At 34.0% G+C, this 19,693-nt stretch overlaps 1 protein-coding gene across 11 annotated transcripts in view; it reads right to left on the bottom strand.

Moving 5' to 3' along the window:
* Positions 1-19,693, bottom strand: part of RYR3 (ryanodine receptor 3) — a 222,108-nt gene that overhangs the window by 4,035 nt on the left and 198,380 nt on the right. For all 11 annotated transcript variants that reach the window (XM_035328748.1, XM_035328745.1, XM_035328746.1 and 8 more), the window contains 16 exons: positions 19,388-19,476; positions 18,867-18,995; positions 18,376-18,480; positions 17,867-17,948; positions 16,207-17,531; positions 14,680-14,738; positions 13,702-13,870; positions 12,938-13,024; positions 10,671-10,868; positions 9,198-9,328; positions 6,565-6,607; positions 5,848-5,975; positions 5,338-5,398; positions 4,156-4,302; positions 2,882-3,016; positions 737-893 (listed from right to left, as the gene is read on the bottom strand). In XM_035328748.1, coding sequence (XP_035184639.1) covers positions 737-893; positions 2,882-3,016; positions 4,156-4,302; positions 5,338-5,398; positions 5,848-5,975; positions 6,565-6,607; positions 9,198-9,328; positions 10,671-10,868; positions 12,938-13,024; positions 13,702-13,870; positions 14,680-14,738; positions 16,207-17,531; positions 17,867-17,948; positions 18,376-18,480; positions 18,867-18,995; positions 19,388-19,476 — 3,045 coding nt within the window. The remainder of the gene's footprint in view (positions 1-736; positions 894-2,881; positions 3,017-4,155; positions 4,303-5,337; positions 5,399-5,847; positions 5,976-6,564; positions 6,608-9,197; positions 9,329-10,670; positions 10,869-12,937; positions 13,025-13,701; positions 13,871-14,679; positions 14,739-16,206; positions 17,532-17,866; positions 17,949-18,375; positions 18,481-18,866; positions 18,996-19,387; positions 19,477-19,693) is intronic.

Below are 19,693 nucleotides of genomic sequence, written 5' to 3'. Positions count from 1 at the left end.
GCTCAGTGAAGAAGACTTGGCTCCCACAGACAACCACCCCTCTCCAACCAGTTTGTGATGCCGCTTCACATTTGAAGCATTATTCCTTCACTTCCAATGTGTTAAGAATTGATCATTTTGAGGACTGCAACATTTGTAACTTTAAAAATATATAGATGGATTACAATTATTTTTTTCTGCTCCAAGACTGCCTGAAAAATGTTTTTGTTTTGCTTTTTTCCTAACAACCTTAGGACAGTTTATAAAATGAGTGTTCAATACAGGTCTCAAACCAATTAGAACTGCAAATTGTCCTCTAAAGAAAGGAGGAAAGGGGTGTGTAGACATGATGTCAGAGAGGAAACCCAAGGGGAACTACTATATTCTCCAGACAGCTGTGCTGTCTCCAACATAATGCTGTAAAGAGTTGACAGCAAGGCTCTCCAAGTTTACATGGTGATTATAGCAGGAAGAGTGATCCCACACAAGCTGCATCATTGCTGGACAGTTGTCAATGTGCTCATAAATGCTTTAACACAGGTAAGTTTCTAGTATTTTGTGTAGTACTTGGGACAATGCATTATTTATGAATTAAATATACAATTATTACTTTCAAAATTAATGACTTTATGGGCTCAGAAATAAGTCTTTTTAGCAATATCACTTACTTTACCTCAAACAGAAAAATGGTTTAAACATACTGCAGAACTGAAGTACACTAAATTCTATCAGTTTCTGCCAAGGTAAGTGAAGGTACCTTGAATAATGGCCAGTAGGATAACAATTACAAAGAAGAAAAATGTGATGTCAAAGACAATTCGATACATTTCATAAGGGTCTCCTGCAGGATCCTCAATTTCATCTCCAATGCCACCACCAGCTCTTACACCCACATACATGTGGAACAGGTAGCACTAAAAAAAAAAAAAAAAAGAGTAGGAAATGTTATTTACCATGAATGATTCTGGACTTTTTTCTTTTTTAATTATTCTGATCTACTAATTCTTTCCAAAAGTTATAGAAACAGAGAACATGTAATATAATTCCTCACATTCCTGCACCAAAAATCTCCTAAGTATCTTAACTGATGTTTCATCTTAGACCTACAAAAAGGGGGAGTCAGCATCAATTGTGCTACCCATTCTTCATTCCGTAAGTCTTACAAACTAAGACCATTTGGGGGACATTTGGTGCTGTGTTCAACTATATTCTACCCCTATGTTAATTCTAAGGTTCAAGCTTGCTCTGAGTAAGTAGAGGATATCTTTTAAAGTCTTGTAATGGAGTTTAGGAAATGTTAGCAAATACTGCCATATAATAGTGACATATTCACAGCAGGTAGATCTATCTGTGTTTAAGTGGTTTCTGGATAATTTCATTTTGCAGTAGTAGATGTCTATTTTAATACCTTTTAAATTATTTATGATCTGTGAAACAGCCTGTGTTCAGTTTGATGTGGAAGAAATCACTTTGCAGAAATTCTGATGTGTGTTTTGTTTTTTAAACATAGAAGTCTTCAAGGAAAGATCCTTAAAAATTTGGTTAAGCTATGCAAGTGTTTTAGAATAGAATCTTTTGCTGGAGATATATAGTACTTAACGTTTCTGTATGAATCAGCTACAGAATCTTGTAAACCACCTTTAGTCATACAATATGGGTTAAAAATAACAGAAATCTCTAAACCTAACCAATGTTCTGAAGTCACACTAGACAACAGTTGTGGTGGTCAACATTCATCATGAAAAGTGATGAATCAAGTCTTCCATAAGCAAACATTGAACAGAAGAAGAAACCCATTTTTAGAATGCAACCTTACTCTTGACATAAGATACCATTACTATTTTAATCATACTTTAAAATGTAATGATTTTTAAAAATATTTTTATTTTACATTTAATGAGGTAAATGATTTACCTCATTTGGCAGCATGGTTTAAAACATAATACAGCTTAATGATCCTGATTACTCCTACATCCATTGTAGGACCAGAATATTGTATTCCTCTCACAGAGGGCTCACTTAAATAATACTGCTTGGGCAGTATTCATATGTCCTAACATTTGTACATCTGACTTACATGGACTGTTTAATAAAAGCTCAAAATCAGGGAAAATCATTTGGTGAAATCTATGATACAACTATACTCTGAGGTATCTTACTCTATTTTTGGTATTTAAGACAGGCAGACAGTGACTGGTTCCAGGAAAGAAACAAGCTGTCCACAAACCCAAACTGTTCAGTTTTTAGTGCATGAAATGCTATTTTCTTTTTATGATGTAAAAAAAAATGTTTGGTTTTCTGTTGCAACAGGTAGAAATAATATGGGAAATTATTAAAAATAGATTATCACCGCCTTTAATTTTCCTCTTCTCTACTCACCCTTGACTTTTTGACCGAATTACCCATTGTAAGCAATATGAAGCAAGTATTTGTAACTACTGCTAATAACATCATATACTTCATGTAACCTAAATAAGGATAGGAAGTGCTTGCACACTTGAAAATACTTGGAACAAACTGGGCTCTATTTATGCTGCAATAACATAGCTGCTTTTTGTAGGTAGGGCTGACCAGTTTGTCATAAAATTTGTTCCGTGTACTATAAGGGTTTGCTGTCTTTACATGCAAAAGGAGCAGCAAATCACATGCAGAAGTATTTAGAATAAAAATCCAGATATTTTCCCATATTAGTGAATGTCACATATTGACTGTTGAGTTTAGGCCACTGAAGAATGCAGACGGAATTTTAAGACCACAGACAATTTGAAAATGACATATAGCAATAAGAAGAGACGGATAAATTTAACAATAAAAGAATCCTTCCTTTCTTATGATTTCACCTTAAGTATCCATTTAAAAATTCAGAATGAAATCTGAAGCATGCTAGTGATGTTTTACTTACCGTCATCATGTCATCACATTTCATGTCTGGTTCATCTTCATCTTCACTTTTGTTGTAGAATTTGCGGAAAAAGTTGAACGCCACAACGGTGTAAAGATACACTACTACAGCCAGGAGTCCTACAGTGAGCACAAGCTGTATGGAGACATGACATGAAAGTAGGTTTCAATTGGATTCTGTCAGATGAGGTGAGCTATCTCACTGTAGTGCCTTAAGCACTGAAAAGGTATCATATAGTACCTTTCCCAGGAAGGGAACTAAAAAGAGCAGTAATGATAGGTTTGATGTATCCCTATGGTCTCAAGAAACTGAAGTTCTTTCCAGCTTTCTAAGCTATAACAACTATAAGTTCCTGAAACAATATTTTTACTATTTAATGTAAAAGTGAAATTAAATAAAAATGAAATGACAAAATAGTCCCCTTTAGTTAGTTTGGTAAATAAATTAATCTGGGACTAAATACAACTGTTGCTCTTACAGCTAGTACAGACATGGACACTGAAAGACAACTACTGATTTTCAGGTTGAAATGTATACTTCAGGAGCATAGTTACAGATCTGTAGAAAAAGATAAACTGAGGATCAGCTGTTCAACAGTCTTTTAAAAGAGTAGAAATATAAAAAATAATCTTTGCTTATTAAGAAGGTAACATCAAACAATTAAGTTGACGGTTTCATCAACTATGCTCAGTTTTGAATATTACATTTAGAAAAATCTCAAAATAAACCAATCATTAAATTAAAAGTGATATGAATTTGGTTCATCATGAAGGAAAATGAAAGGGATTAAAATAGGGATTTCATTTGTTTATCAAGATGATAATTGAATTGGTCAATTTCTGCTGAAAGGATTAGGCAAACACAAAGGATATAGAAGTTAAACTAAAGCGTATGTTCTTTTAACTCTTCAAAATGGTTTAGTATCGTTTTCCATACATAACAGGCTGTAAGAGAGGGCTTAGAATATATGGTAGTACATTTGAGAAAGAATGGAATGTATTTGTTAAAAATGAAATTTTGGGGAAGTTCAGTTAGAATAACATTTCTTAAATGTAAGGAGAAAAAAAAAGTGTCTTAATGAAAAGGATGTTTTTGATGTTATGCTACCTAGGAACACAGAGCAGGTATCAAAGAATGATTCCCTGTATAAGGTTCTATTCTTTAATGCATTCATGATCAAAAATTAATTGTATTCCAATATTTTTGGAATACAAGACTTTTTCCAGTACTGTTATAAAATGCGTTAATTCCAAGTCTCAATACATAATACTAACCTGTTTGCCATTGTGAGTGACTGAAGACAGAATGGTTCGCAACGTCTTGAAACCCATAGCAATATCCAGCAGATGAGCAGCAAAGAAGAAGTTGTTGTAGTGCCCAAGGATAGACATAGTTGTGTACCAAGCTAAGTATAAAAATGACTGCAGAAAAAATGAAAAGTGGCAGAATGTTAGCAGGTGCTCATGTGCTATTGGACCAAGAACATAGCTTTCTTTGTCACTTAAGTTATGAAATAAAGTAATACTGTATCATGATATGATTTTAATTGATCTGAATGTAATACCTCTAGTATACATGTTCAAAAAGACTCTCTTATCAACTCTTCATACAAAGTTTATTGGTTGGTTATGCTAATGAGACCTCTATTTTTACATATTTAAATGCAGTCCAGCATATATGTTACTAGCACCAAAATCCCCTAACTTAAAACTGTTTTGGTTAGGGAGCTTGTTACGCAGTACTTTAATACTGATTCTGGAGCAGACAAAACACATTACATTACTCTTTAGGCACTTTGCTATTTTTAAATCTCAGGATGCCCAGAAAACCTAAGACAGCTTATTGTTTTAATGAGCAGTGACTCTGAGGCCACTGTGACATGAAAAGATGTTATTAAAAAATAATGGTTTAGTGTGCTCTTTTAATGCACAATTAGTTTATTCAAATTCACTTTATTCACCTTGGCATTGTATTTGTTTGGGAAAGCTCAAAAGGATGCAAAATATAAGTTTGGGCCTTTCAAAGGAGAAGACATAAAAGAAGTAACCAACCATGTCAAACAGATTCAAGAATAAAAAAAGGTAAGTATCTGTATACTGTGTTTGATCTGAGGAAAAAATACCTTTGGTTCCTAATTTGATTTATAGAAAATTAAATGAACATACCATTAACTTCCAAAATGCTGGCAGTGTGTGAATGGGGAGGAGGTACTTATTCCTCCATGGAATCAAAAAGAAAATTCTAACACATATGAAAGCAATGTGCTACAAGGCAAGACAGAAAAAAAAAAAACAAAAACAAAACAAAACAACAACTACAAAAAAAACCAACCTATTTTAAAATAGCTCTGTAATTCAATGCTATTTGTTTATGTTTAATATAAAAGCAGACGGCGGAAAACATACATTCATATTTAGAGTAAATCAAAGAATATTCTTTTAGGTTAACACACTTACATTATCAGTGAAAACAACACCGAGCTTCCAAATGTGGTACTTGGTATCAATCGAGCTTAACCTAGGAAAAAAACAGATTTTCGATATGCATGTACCAAATTTTGCAAGTGTGAATAACAAACTGCTTGGCACTATACATGTGTTTGCTGAAGGTGGTGATATACATTCTCTGTGTATTATCTGAATGATTCAGGTGCTTCATTTTTCAGAGATAATTCATTCACTCTCAGCACCTGTACGGAGTTTCTAAACTCTGACCTACCCAACTCTGACCTTCCCAACATACCCAACTACGTCAGTCTGCATCAACACTGCATTCTTTTCTTATTTTTATAACACAGGCATGTTGTTTGTTTTAAATCATACTTTTTAGAAGACGGAAAGACTTATCCATTTGAATTTTCCATGCAGAGGAAAACATCACTACAATTTCAATATAAAATCAATTTTTATATTTGATGGTGAAGATATAACAATGTACAATTTGTCTGTAAAGTTCTGAGGTCATACCATGATAGAAGAGATGCCTCTTCTGGTTCACTCTCCTCCACTGGACTAAAATCAAGGGCATTTTTGTCCAAACCCAAAAGTTCTGCTATGCGCTCTGCTCCATATAAGTCTCCATACTTGTTAATAACCTAAAAATGGAAGATAAGCTTTTGCTCAGACAAAGACCTTGGTCACAGTTACCTTAAGCCGGTAGTTGTTACAAATTAAAAAACAAAAACGAACAAACAACAGAAAGAACAGTTTTTCACAATTAGCATTATGGGAACAGTGAGAACTCCCAGGAAGCTGGGGGTGGGTAGGGAGCTTAAGAAAGAAAAATAGAAGCATTAAAGGCTATTATCTGAAAGCTTCTGTATAATTTGCCATCATTTAAGCTGACATGTTTTTCCTTTTTTAGGGGGATGAGGGGGCTTTGTATCCTAAAGATGACAATGTCTGTAAATTAGGCCTGTATGGCTGATTGACAGCACAAGGTTATTTAGTGTGTGAGTCTAGGAACTAAACCAAAGCATTCTTTCTTCCTCCCTCCTCCCACCTACATTACAACTGCCTGTTCACAGAGAAATTTACCACAACAGTGACTTCCATAAAAAAAAAAATCAGGTCTCAATTATTTGTATATCTCTGTGTACAGAAATATATTACACATAGATATCCCAATTAACTGAATAGTGTATTACTGCTATGAATAATATAATAGAAATTTAAGAAGTTTACCTTCCGTTTTACAAATTTGTCCCAGTAATTGTTAGGAAAGGACCTGCAAAAATAAGAAAAAGATATTTCAATTTATTCAAGCTTGTTAGGGGAAAGAAAATACAACAACAACAACAACATACCACCTTCATGATCACTGCAGGTTCTGGTACGCATTCAATCACACACAGCACTTTGAACTGTGAGAACATTTTCTTTTGACATGGACAACAGCTCTCAGGACAGCCCATTTGACCTACGAATCACTGTGATATCTTTTACCCCCCTCTTCTTTTTCTCAGCCACTAATATGATTGGCTACAAAAGGACAGCATGGAAAATATCATCACCTTATGAGCCCAACAACTTCCTATCTAACGACATTATTGCTCCTAGCCATAAATCATTACACACAATCATTTTGAGAGGAAAATAAAGAGTTTTGTGGCACTGTAAAATCTTCAGTTCACTGCGTTACATTTGAAATAGAGGCTGAACACTTGGGAACCAGTGGACCGTTTGCCAACATCAAATTCAAAAAAAAAAAAAAAAAAAAAAAAAAAAAGAAGAATGTACAAAAAAACCGCAATGGTCATTTGGAAAAAAACAGGAGTCAATGGTGATCTTGTACTTAGGTGTACAAGATTTTTGACACTGAATATAAAATCCCAGAACAAAACTATTAAAATCCATTTGTAAGTCTAAAGCACCAAGACAGTTCAGCTACAGAGAATGCAGGAAGGTAAAGAAAAAAAAAAAAGCAACTGAACTAAACAACAGACCGAGTAAAAAGAAAGCAAGCTTTAACATTGGAAGAGTAACATTCCGGAATACTGCCAGGAGTTGAGGAAAACTTCCCAGCTACTTTTTTCCAAATTGAATTTCTGAATGAAATTCCAGACCACCATTTCAGATAAAGACAAATTGTTTCAGTGACTCTAATGGTATATTCTGGTCCTCTATATTCCTACTTTTTTCCTTGATTTCTAAGATTTCTAAGCCACATTTGATTCTACTGTAGTCAGCTTGTGTCTGTCTTTTACTGCAAACATGTAACCATGCTGCATGCTACCTGTTCTGTCTTTTTAAATGTTTTTTAACTTCCAAAAAGGACATTCCAGCACATTCAGAGCAGTGGGTACGCTCCAGCAGTCACATTCAAGTCTATCCTTAACCAGAAGAACAAATAGCATTTTTCTAAGTATCTATATAAATACAAATAACATAGATCAGTATTTCACTAAACTGCCTATGTTTAATTTAACTTGATAGAGCAGCCATGCTACTGCCAAGGCCATATACACCATGAGTAGGAGAAAAAGGAAAGGGAAGCATGAGGAATTTATGGAAACTACTTTTACACAAACAAGACAAACTCCCTTTATCAAAGAAAATAAAGTTAGCTAAATAACAAATAAAGTCGACAAATAAATGCAAGCTTGCATACTGAATTCAGCTGTGCCTGATAATACATTATTTTTCTTAGAATCCTGTATGAAACACAATTGCTTTCCAGTTTATTACTGTTTATTCTTATTATAAGTTCTAGCATTCAGCCTTCTACACACCAAATGAAAGACCACTCTAGATTTAAAAATATTTTGGCAACATTACCAAAAAAAAAAAAAATAATAAATCAAGTAATCTATTGTAGTATACATTTCAACTTAAATGAAAAATCTTAATAATCTGGTGTAGGAAAAAAAGGCATTCAAGAATTTCTAATAATGTGGATGTTATAATTTTAATGAAAGTAATAAGGGCACAAAAAGGTAGTATTTCTGATAAAATAGATATTTTGGCTATTTGGCAGCATATCGTCACTCTGATGCACTGAGCTGATCTTTGCTGGCTTGTTTTTATCAAATAGCTATTTATGCCTGCATGTATTTTAGCCAAAACTGCTTTGTGACTTGTATTTAATTTGTGGTTGTTATAATCAGAAATAATCTGTTTGACTGTATGTCTTAATGGCAATTTAGACTGACTCATGTATCCAGCTATTCTGGTAAAACATTTAAGGGGGAAAAGAAATTCAGGGTGATCTCTGAACAAACTGCTAAAGCTCAGCCAGAAGAGCCTACTGATACTTTTCCTCCTCTTGCCCAAACTTGTATCATTCACACCCAGAACAGCAGGCAAGTCTCCTAGAATCAGTGTATGACTACTACAGTATTTGCTAACGCATACAACCTGACTAGTAACTGTCAGACTACTCAAATTCTGGGATTGCTATTTTACATTACATTTACTTCTCCTGTCACATACAAATTTTGTTAGCAAAAAATGGAGAAAAATGGCAGGAGAGAATACTGCTGTACAACATGAACATGAAATTGAGCCAAGGAAAATTCTACATAGTGACTAACGTGTGAAATGTCTTTGAGCGAGCTTGTGGGGCAAGATACACAATTCTTGCAAACCTTAGAACAATGAAAAGGAGGGGGAAATACATGTTAATATAATATTTATGAAATAAACTGATAATACAGGATTTCACATTAGAATCTACTGCAGTGGCATCTAATGTAAGTGAAAAACGCCTTCATTTTAGAGGTACTAGGTGCATGTGGACAGGTTAGGTTCTAGATCAGTGGCTTAATGAAATACAATCTTTATAAAGAATTTATATATAAACATTTAATTTTACATACGGTGTGTTTATAACCAGGCGATCCCATTGTCCTTTTATATCATCTTCAGATGGCTGTTCAGTTATGTATAATCCATCAAATTCCAGCTTCCTAGCTACTTCCTTTTCTCTCTTGAATACAACCAGAGGGACCTATGAAGATGACAGTGGACATCTTGGTCATGGTTTATATATTTTTAGAACCTGTGATATCTATCTACAGAATTAAGTACTCTTTATAACACTATATAAAACTAAACATCATGCTAGTATCCTGACAACTAGAAACAGGGATCAGAGATGTGACTAAGGTATTCTCATCTCAGCTATAGTGTTGATTCCTGTTACTGACCAAGAAGTTCTCCTAGCAGCTCTTAGAATAAGATCATGAGTAATACATATATATTCATGCTAAATAATGAAATTCAACGTAGAGCACAAAAGAAGATTCTAGAGACTGTTGCATTCACTGCCCCAATTTTGTAATCTTGTTGGATGGCTGAGGGTCCTGCTGTTCAGCAGCAGTAATGTAGGATGACTTTGAACTCCAAAATGAGCAAGTCAACAATAAAATGAAGGAGGAACAAGGAATTAAAAAAGATGGACTGCCCTGGTGAGCCAGAATAGTTTGTTTCAATTTCTTTCTTTCATAATCTCACATAAAGCAAGCTTGCCATTACTCCCCCAAAAATTCAAATTAGAGGTTGCTGGAAGCATTACTGCCTTTTTTTTTTTTTTTTTTTTCTCATGATAATTCATTGTAAAACAGAGGATCCCATTAGTGCAGACAAAAATTTGGCTACCACTTAAACATAAAACCATGTGCTGTCTGAGTGGTTTAAATGACAGTGTAGTATGCTTTGGTGTTGCATCATAGCACTGAATTACCTACAGGTACTGATATGAGGTGCTGCAGCCGGCAACTAAGCACCCATGCAGCTACTTGCTTAGTGCACCCCACCCCTAGTAAAACAGGGGAGAGAGCCCGAAGAGCAAAATAAGAAACCTGGGTTGAGTCACAAACAGTTTAATAAGTGAAGAGAGAAAAACAACTCACCACCTCCCACAAACAGACCAATGCTGACCAACAGCCACCTAGAAAATAAGTCCCCCTCCCCCCCAACCCAGTTTTTCTTGCTGAGCACGGAACATCCCTTTGTTCAGTTTGGGTCAGCTGTCCCAGCTGTGCATCCTCCCGACCTCTTGCCCACTCCCAGCACACTCACTGCAGGGCACACAGAGTGGGTAAAGAAAAGAGAAAACTTCCACACCATGCAAGCACCTAAAAAAAACTAAAGCCAAACACATGCACTGCTATTAAAAAAGTTCACTCTATCCTTGCCAGACCTAGTATGTGAGGAAAACATCTACATATGAAAGAGTGAGAATTTGTAAACAACTAAATAGAAATATGTATTCTTATCTCAGCTCCAAAAACTACTTTGGGATGATGTCCTTTAACAAATACAGAGCAGTAATAAGATTCAGAACTTGCCTTTAAGCAATAGTATCCAATCACACAGACAAAGGAGATGATGGTATGAATAACTGCCAGTGCTCTGAGAGCGGGTGCCATGTAGCCTGTACTTTCTTCTAAAACAAAAAACACCATGCCTTCCTCCTCTTCCTCTTCATCAAAAGTGTTCCAGAGATTAGAGTCTTCCTCTACCTCATCAAGTGGCTCTTCTGTCACCTGAGAGAAATTCAAGCATAGAGCACACAAAATAAAATTAAAAGCTTTTCCTTTATTATAAATGACAAATCCCTAAGTTTTCTACAATAAATTATGTTTGTAAAGCCTGTTCTTCGGAAGATGACAGAGAGCATTAGCTTTGAACACTGACGTCCTTCATTTTTACAGCAGAAGTCTCCACATCATCTCATTTCACTGAAGAGAGAAGCGAGGAAAAGCAAGTATAGGCATTTGACAGTTTACAGATCTTTCCTTTAACAGTGCCAAAGCAAAAAGAAAACAAATGAAAAAAGTTATGCACAAATGTTTTATCAGAAGAACCTTGTGATGACTCGATTATCTAGTATGACTGATTTCAAGGATTGTTCTGTAATCCACATTGTTCCTGATTACTAGAGTCTAGAAAAAAAACAGTTACTGTTATCAGCTCATACATGGTCCATAAGCTTTTATTTCATGACTCAATTTAGAGTTTAAATACTTAACCACTATTTTGTAAATATTCTGACCAATAGAGTTGACATATTGCCCTAAATTATGCCAGAGACTTAAAAAACTTGGCCTTTAAATCTGAGGTCCCTTCTTTCCTGTTTGGCTTCCACTGACCCTTTCCTATCTATGACATAATGGACTTGCTCTAATAAATATGAATTTTTGTCCTCTCTCTGCAACCGAATTGGTTTTTGGCTGATCTCTAAGACCCAATGAAAAGCAGAAGTGAGTGGGGAGAAAAGGACTGTCAAAAAGAGAATCAGACTTCTCTATATTCTTTTGAAGTCCATCTTCACAAACTGTATAAAACAGAAAAAGAGATACAAGAATGGAGACTCAATAGCCATGACAGTCTTTCTCCTGAAATGGCGCACACAAATTCTATCCAGTTTTTGAGCCTTTTACATCTTTATCTGCTCTGTCTCTGAGACAGTAATTGTATTATAACAGATGCTTTTCAAGACACTTGAGATCAGGATTCAGTTCCTTAAAGACTGAATGTTCAGACAGCGTCTTTTGTCTTTTCTGAACTTTTTGGTTGCAAACAACATAACTAGAAAAATGTAATATTGGAAAACAAAACATTCATCAGCTTATTGCAACTCACACAATATACACAGATATATCTATCTCACATGATATATATAAAAAGAACAGTAGCCTACTATGAAAAGGCATCTCCTCCTTTGTATTTTTTCTGCCTATTTGTACCAATCAAAGACCCAATCGCAGTACAGAAATATCTTAATCACAACAGTCACTAACAATTATATTGGCAATGAAAACACAGGAAATGGAGCAAGTAAGAATGAAAACTGAATTATATTCTCACATGGAAACACCAAATAAGAAAAAACATACATACGTTAGATGTAATTCGCTTCACAAAAATTATGGGGGGAAAATAAATAAATAAATAAATAAAGCCAGCACTCCCTCTCAAATGTGAAACCCCATGTCTGAAAGGCATGAAAAAATGTAAACAAATTAAATGTAACGTATGAGCTCATCTAGATAACTTGAGACAATAACTTTATTCTAGAATTATGTATGAAGTTTTTCCCAGTCAAAAATTAATGTAGTCAGTAGGGCTTTTTAAAAAAGTAGAAAAAGTAGAAATATACTGATAATTTTATCATTAAAACAGAAATACATAATTGAGAATACTGAAGTGAAGTGTCTCAATATCTTTAAAACAAAGGAGATTTAAAAATGCGGAAGTTTTGACATTCGAGTTATTTTAATTGGTTTTCAAATTTCCCATGACAAAATTAACAATCCAAACACTAACAGATTTATGCGAGTAAATGGAAAAATGTCTATAAACACAAGTTCAACTACAACAGATGAATGAAATGTCTGTTTTCATTCATCCCAAGTCAAGTAAAAACAGAACAGGTTTAGCGTCACAACTTCTAGTAATAAAGCTTAAAATATTATTTTAACTATTTCATCTCTAAATGTGTTTAGTTTTTGTTTGAAGGGACTGTAATACTTGCTTTATTAAACAAGCCTTAAAACCAACATTAAATATTCCTCTAGAAATACGACATTTAAAGAATAATGCCAAATCTTACCTTGTAAAATAGTAGAATAAAGTTGATAGCAAATGCAACAAATAGAGCAAGAAACCTTAAGTTATAAAAATTTCTTGCTAGGTAGTGCTGAAAATAAAATGAAAAAAAAATAGTGATAAGCTATTAGCTAATATCAAGATAAAGAAAGTAACCAGCAAGCTTTCTAAGAATGTAAATACGTAATTGTGCTGTCCTCATATACCAGTTAAAATAAGCAGGACATTTCTTGGCAGTATGTTTTCCAATTTAATGGTAAACAGAAGAGTGAACAGGATTAAAAATAATGGACATAAAATTGCAACAGGGAGGACTGAAATAGAATATTAGGGAAAACTTTCTAGAAGGAAATCTGCAAGACAAGTGCTGGAATACTGGAATAAACTATATGAGAAGGTTTCAGAGAGTTGTTAATTTGATGTTTTATAGAACTGTAGGAGCTCCTTATTAAAGAAAGTAAAATAATAGATTCTAGACATTAGATCATAGAAAACAGAGAGCTCCTAGCAAGCAGCTCAAGAGATTACCTAATCTATGCTGCTAGGCAAAGGTAGGGGAAATCACACATGAACATATATATATATACCTTTTACTCATATGATGTTTACTATGACATATTACAAAAATCACAAAAGAACCAATACAGCCACTCTTTTGAAAACTCATGCTAATGTTCCTTTTATAATGAAATTTCTCCCTTTAATATCAAGCAAATATTCTATCTTACATGAATAAAAGTTGAATGACAGAATTTAAGAAAAACTTACAAGCATTTTTGTTTGATAAATTTCCAAAGCTTTGAAGAAGTTAGCCATAACAGCCTCAGGTTTCTCAATTTTTTGTCCATGCCTTCTCTTCTTTTTCTTCACCTTTCCCTCTTCCAGCTGCTCAGACTGAACTTCCTTTGCTTTATCTTGTTTCTCACCATCTTCCACGCTAGAAGAAAGATAAGCTAAGCAAATATGCATAGACAAACTTCTGTATTGTAAATATGCATTAATTTAGAAAGAATCTAATTCAGAAAGTTTTGCTTTGAATTCAAACTAGTTTTGACACTGTATGTGGAGATGACTGTGAGTAAAAGAGGATGTAGACAAAAAATGCAAAGTTAAAAAAAAAAATGTTAGTCTTCAGTTATATGCAAGAATAGAGTTGTCGAGGAGAGATCAAAGGGGTAAAAAGCCCAAAACAAAACAAAACAAAAACAGTGGTGTTTATATATACTCAATGCAAACAACATAAAAATTTCAAGAGTTCATGTGTAGTTTCTTGAGCCTTGGGTTTGAAGGAAGATTTTAGGATTTGGTACACAGTATCATAACTGAACCTTAGTATCATAATGTGAATTCATTTCAGTCAAGGCAATCAGTATTGTTACAGGGATGAATGAGTAGTAAAGAGGAAGTTTGCTTCACAGGGTCCAACTTTATAATATATATAGAAGATGACAATCATTCCTCCTCTACAAAAATTAAGTACCAGGACTGTATGCATTAATAAGGGAATTTAGTTACTAAAACAAACAAGCCATATCTGCATATATATATATATATTTAAAAGTTTATCTGATTTTGTTGTCCACTGGGATGGACTGCCACCTCTTATAGACTGTACTACTTTTTGAAATAGTGATGAGATAAAGTATGTATACAGTGCTTTGAATACTGAGCATTGTTCAGATTGTTTCTGGCCAAGTTATCTACCAACAGGAAGTAGCAAGGAATTAAAGAGAAAAAATAACTTACTCAGCCTTCTCAGCTTCCACTTTTCTTTCTGCTTCAGCTTCTTTTGCAATTTCAGATAGCTGCAAAAAATATTTAACTGTCAAAATGGATCCTTTCAAATGAAATTTTGGTAACTTTCATTACTGTTTTCTAAGAAACAAATTGATTACCAAACTGTATCTTTTATACCACTTTGCACTTTTAAAGAGTTAGATTTTATTTAAATAGACAGCTCAGACTAGATTTTAACAGTGAACGCTGCAGCCTTTCTTTTTCTGATAGCTTTTTCAGTATAGTATTATCAATACTGTAACTACTGCAGTTGACTGAATACTGTAAAGTAATTATTCACCATTATCAGACAAATTATGTGACCAGGTGAGGATGAAGCTAACTACATCCAGATCACACCCTTAAGTTCACTAACAAAGACTCATGCAGTTAGTGATTATGTAGAAAATGAGCATCAATTCGTCTCTTTCCAAATATAAAACAAGGAATAATACATTATATCAGTGACAGCATCAAAAATGTGAAAATGATCCATGTAATTATTAGGCATTACAAAACCCAATTACTTTGTCAAAATCAACGGATGCAACTGAAATCTGATGAAGACCTAAATAACTGCTACTTATGCAATGTTACTCCTGAAACTATTTATCTTAGTTGGATAGATGACCCAGACACAAATGAATGCATAAACAAGAAAATAAATGGAAAAGTATAGTTCAATCTGTAGGGAACAGACAAATCTTGGATGAAAACATTTGAATGAAGAGGAAATAATGAACTAAAAAGTTGTACAATGGAGGTTCATCTTGGAAATTTCTGCAAAGTATGAGGTACGTTAAATCCAATGAGAAGAAAAAAAGTACTTGAATACCAAGTAGAAACAGGTCTGAAATACAGCTTAAACATGATGCCTTCCAAATCTGACAAAAGCATTTGGGTTTTGACCTTTAGCTCAAATCTATTTTAAAACAGGATTATAAATTTTATGCACCTCAGCAGAGTGGAACACAGTAAATTGTTTGCAAACAGAAGTAAAGTATGAGTCTATGATAAACTTTAAAGTAATAATGAATTCAAGTAAAATTATTTCAAATAAAAGGGATGATTTATGGTATGTGATTAGTGTACAATTACTAAAGCACGTAGAAGAAAAAATAGCAATAAAGAAGTATTATGGAGAAAGTAAACTAAAAGGTAATTGAAGTATACTGTGTAAAAAATGGGTATGTAGATTGAACAGGAGGGTAAACCATTTAAAGCAAACCCTGTGCCTAGAAATCTACTATCAATTTTTGTTTGAATAAAATCCAAATAAACAGTAACAACAATTTACTTAAGTGCAATCTGAACTTTTTTTCTGCAATGTAAACTCTTATGTGTATTTTTTTTTAAGAGTAGAGATTATAAAGTACGTTCTCATTCAGAACATTTATTAATTCATTAACTGGCAAATAATTCAACTACTAATAGAAAAATCAGCAATATAATATTTGTATTAGTGTCTGCAAAGAAATGCAAAATCTCTTAACATACCTGTAATCCTTTTTTCTTACGAACTGTGTTTTCCAAAGAAGATTGGATATCAGAACCAAGCATTTCTGCAATATCCCCAAGTCCAGCATCATGACCATGTTTTGAGCCACCTTCTTTTTTGGTAGGAATGCCAAAAATATCAGAGATAATGTCAGTTTCTGCCTTTTCGCCCTTTACAAACTGGACAAGTTCAGCTCTAATGCCATGCTCAGCACCTTCAGCTTTTTCTGCTTCTGTAACATCATCATGGATTCCAAATTGTGTTGGGTCAGGCATGTCCCCTAATATTTTAGTGACTTTAATGTTTTTGGCTCCTTCAACCAGGCCACCCCCAAATACAGTGCTCCAAAGAATCTGGAAAATTCCCCACACTACAGTAAAGAACAGTTGGAACATCCCTACAAATAGGATCCAGAAAAAGGAGAAAAACACTTTCACCATCTCTTTTACTGTCATCTTTCTAACTTTCCTGTACTGTTTTCTTAGGTTCTTCACAGTGACCATTTTAAAAAAGTTGGTAACATTCTTCTTCATTGAAGCACAGGCCATTGCAAAAGCTGAAGGAGATTCCAGGGACTTTTCTTCTTCCTCATCATCTCCAATATCTACAACATAGCAAGACTCTTCTTCTTCCTCTTCCTCAGGCCTCTCAGCTGAATCAGTTTCAGAGATCTGGGATGCTAACTGCATTTCAAAGATTGTATCTTCACAGAAATTCACAAAGAGCTCCATCTTTTCTTGCTCTCCACCTTCATTTACAACATCAAATATGAACTGCCTTTTGGATTCCTTCACCTGTGGCTTCTCCCACTGCATTCTACTGGACTCACTGATTTCAAAGTAAACTCTTTCTATTTTCTTGGCTCCACCCATTATTTCAATACGGCCAAGGTATGGTTCAAAGTAATTAAGAACACTTTCTGCAGGTTCAAGTAAGCTCTGAAGGCGTGAATCGTTAGGCATGTGTTCTGAAAGGTTTGTTAGCAATACTGCTACATTAAATCCAATGTCTTTGGCTGGTTCATGGAATCTTTCCACAAAATCGATATAGTTAAACATGTCATTTTCATCAGCTTCTGCACAGGATAGCAGGAATTCAATCTCTGACTGTATATATTGTTTTTGAGCCTCCATTGACTTCTGGAATTCCTTCTTTGAAATGATGCCTTTACCATCTGGGTCATGTTCTTTGAAAGCATCTGAGTTAGTTAGATCTTTTAATTTGAGGAACATGTCAAAAAATTTCAAAATCAATTCTACATTGCTAGATGATTCTACAAGCGTATCGACCATTTGTTTTCCAATTGTTCCATTTACAACGTTACCTAAACAGTGTTAAAACAGTAAGTTATTTGATGCCTCTATATTGTAAATAAATAAATTTTATATTCATGCTGAGAACAGAACAAATAGCCAACAACTAAGAATTTCATTCTTCAACCTTTGTAATTTTTCTTACACCATGCATTTCTCCAGTAGCCCTCTTTTTCATGAATATGTATATTCCAGAATAATTGTTAAATAAATATGAAATAAGTTTTGTCCTGGCATTTATTATTTGAGGCAACTGAAAAGCTGTTTAGAAAGATTAATATAATGATTGCACTTTACATTATGAAGCAGAGGCAATAATATTTGCATAAAGAAAAACAGCTACAACCTTCAAGCAGTGACAACAGCATGACTACCATATCCTTTAGTAGATCTAGCAGTTCTTTAAGCAATTCAATCTGAGCAGAGTCCTGTAAAATAAAAACAAAAAAATGAATATAAGTTTGTGTTTTCTTCGTATTTATCCAGCTCTTCCCTTTTCCTCCTTAGCTGTAGCACAGGAAGCATGCTTTTAATGGTGCTTCTGCTCTAACAGATCATCAGGTTTTTGTAACAAGGAGGAAGAGACCAAATTGCCACATTCATTATTATAGAGGTACAAATAAGTTGAAAGGATTAAGTTTGTATTAGAAAATATAAGTGCCCGGTGATGACTGATGGTTAAAAAGAGCGGTATGACGATGACGGTGTTAGTCCAAAGATTCAGTGTTGGACCTCTACATGACAGTAGCCCATGCATAGCCAATGAGAGACAGTATGTTATTTACAGATTCAACACTCACTTTACTGTAATTTATAACCAGATGCAAAAAAGCACTATTTGCCTCTTGCAAATACCTGTGAAAGTTTCATCTGCATATTGGCAAAGACATGAAGAAAGCCAACAACTGCATCCCACAGCCTACTATGAGCCAGACTTTGTTGGTTACCTATGCAAGGGCCCTAAAAAATTAAGAGAAATATTTTTTTTTATGTATATAAAATCAAAATATGAAAATAATTTACCTAAGATTTCTACCTGAAAAACAAACAAACCACCACCACAAAAAAAAGCACATCAAAAAATAAACAATCAAACCCCAGAAATTTCAGACTTCCATGAAGCTGCATGAGAAAGTTTCCCAAAATTCCTGTGATATGTAGTCCAGATAAAAAAAATGTCAAACATGCAAGCATTACCTTAGTATTAACTTTACACCAGACCAGTAATTCAATGTAACTTTTTCAAAAGTTAGAAAAATAAAGTTAAATATTTACAATAGGAGATGATCAGACCACATAATTACAGAACTTCACTGTTAGTATCTTGGGCAAAACCTTTTGTTTACCTGAATATATTCTGTAAGGGAATTGAATATTTGTTTGGTGACAGCCAAAGCTTTAGAGAAGTTACGTTGTCCTGATTCATCAATGACATCTTTTCCTGAATAGTACCAATAAAAGTCACTGATTGATTCCTAAGGAAAAAAAAAAGTGTTATATTTCCTAATTTTGGATTTTGTATTCAGTATTTACTCTGTGCATGCATATCACCAAAGGTTGAATCAGCTGCAATTTATTATTTCTTTGTCAATCTATTTCTCATGACAATAGCTTTTTACATTTTTATCCAACCGTGCTGCCTAAAGAAGTAAACAATAAAATAAAGTAACAAAGATTTGGTTTCCCAAACAATTCTGAAAGGTCATCTATTTTAAGACGAAAGAAAAGACAAAAAACAATTAAATCAAAATTCTTTATTATTAATATCCCTGAAAAGAGTAGCTTCACTTTTGATTCTAACAAAATGTGAATTTATAAAAATGAAGAAAATTATGTTATATTCCATTTTACTCTGATTTTTCCTCACCTGAAGACGCAAGAGATAGTCAACAGTACTAATGATAATATTCACTGTTGTGGTGTTGCCCATCTGAGTACGTAGGTAATTTTGAAAATCTGAAATAATAAGTGATTTGTGCTTCATTACTGTGTATAGGACTGGAAAATACAAGATTGTTTTCATATATTCATGGAGAATACATTCTTTTTAATTATCTTCTTGAATACAGATGCTCATTATCTGTGCTGCAAATTGAATTACAATGTATCACAATGCAAACACAATTGAAGAGTTGTTAACCATATGCCTTGCAACAGGCTTTACTGACTAATC

Source organism: Oxyura jamaicensis, chromosome 5, assembly GCF_011077185.1.
Source record: "Oxyura jamaicensis isolate SHBP4307 breed ruddy duck chromosome 5, BPBGC_Ojam_1.0, whole genome shotgun sequence".
Lineage (NCBI taxonomy): Eukaryota > Metazoa > Chordata > Aves > Anseriformes > Anatidae > Oxyura > Oxyura jamaicensis.
The sequence above is the reverse complement of the archived record's forward strand: the minus strand, read 5'-3'. Positions and strand labels throughout refer to the sequence as shown.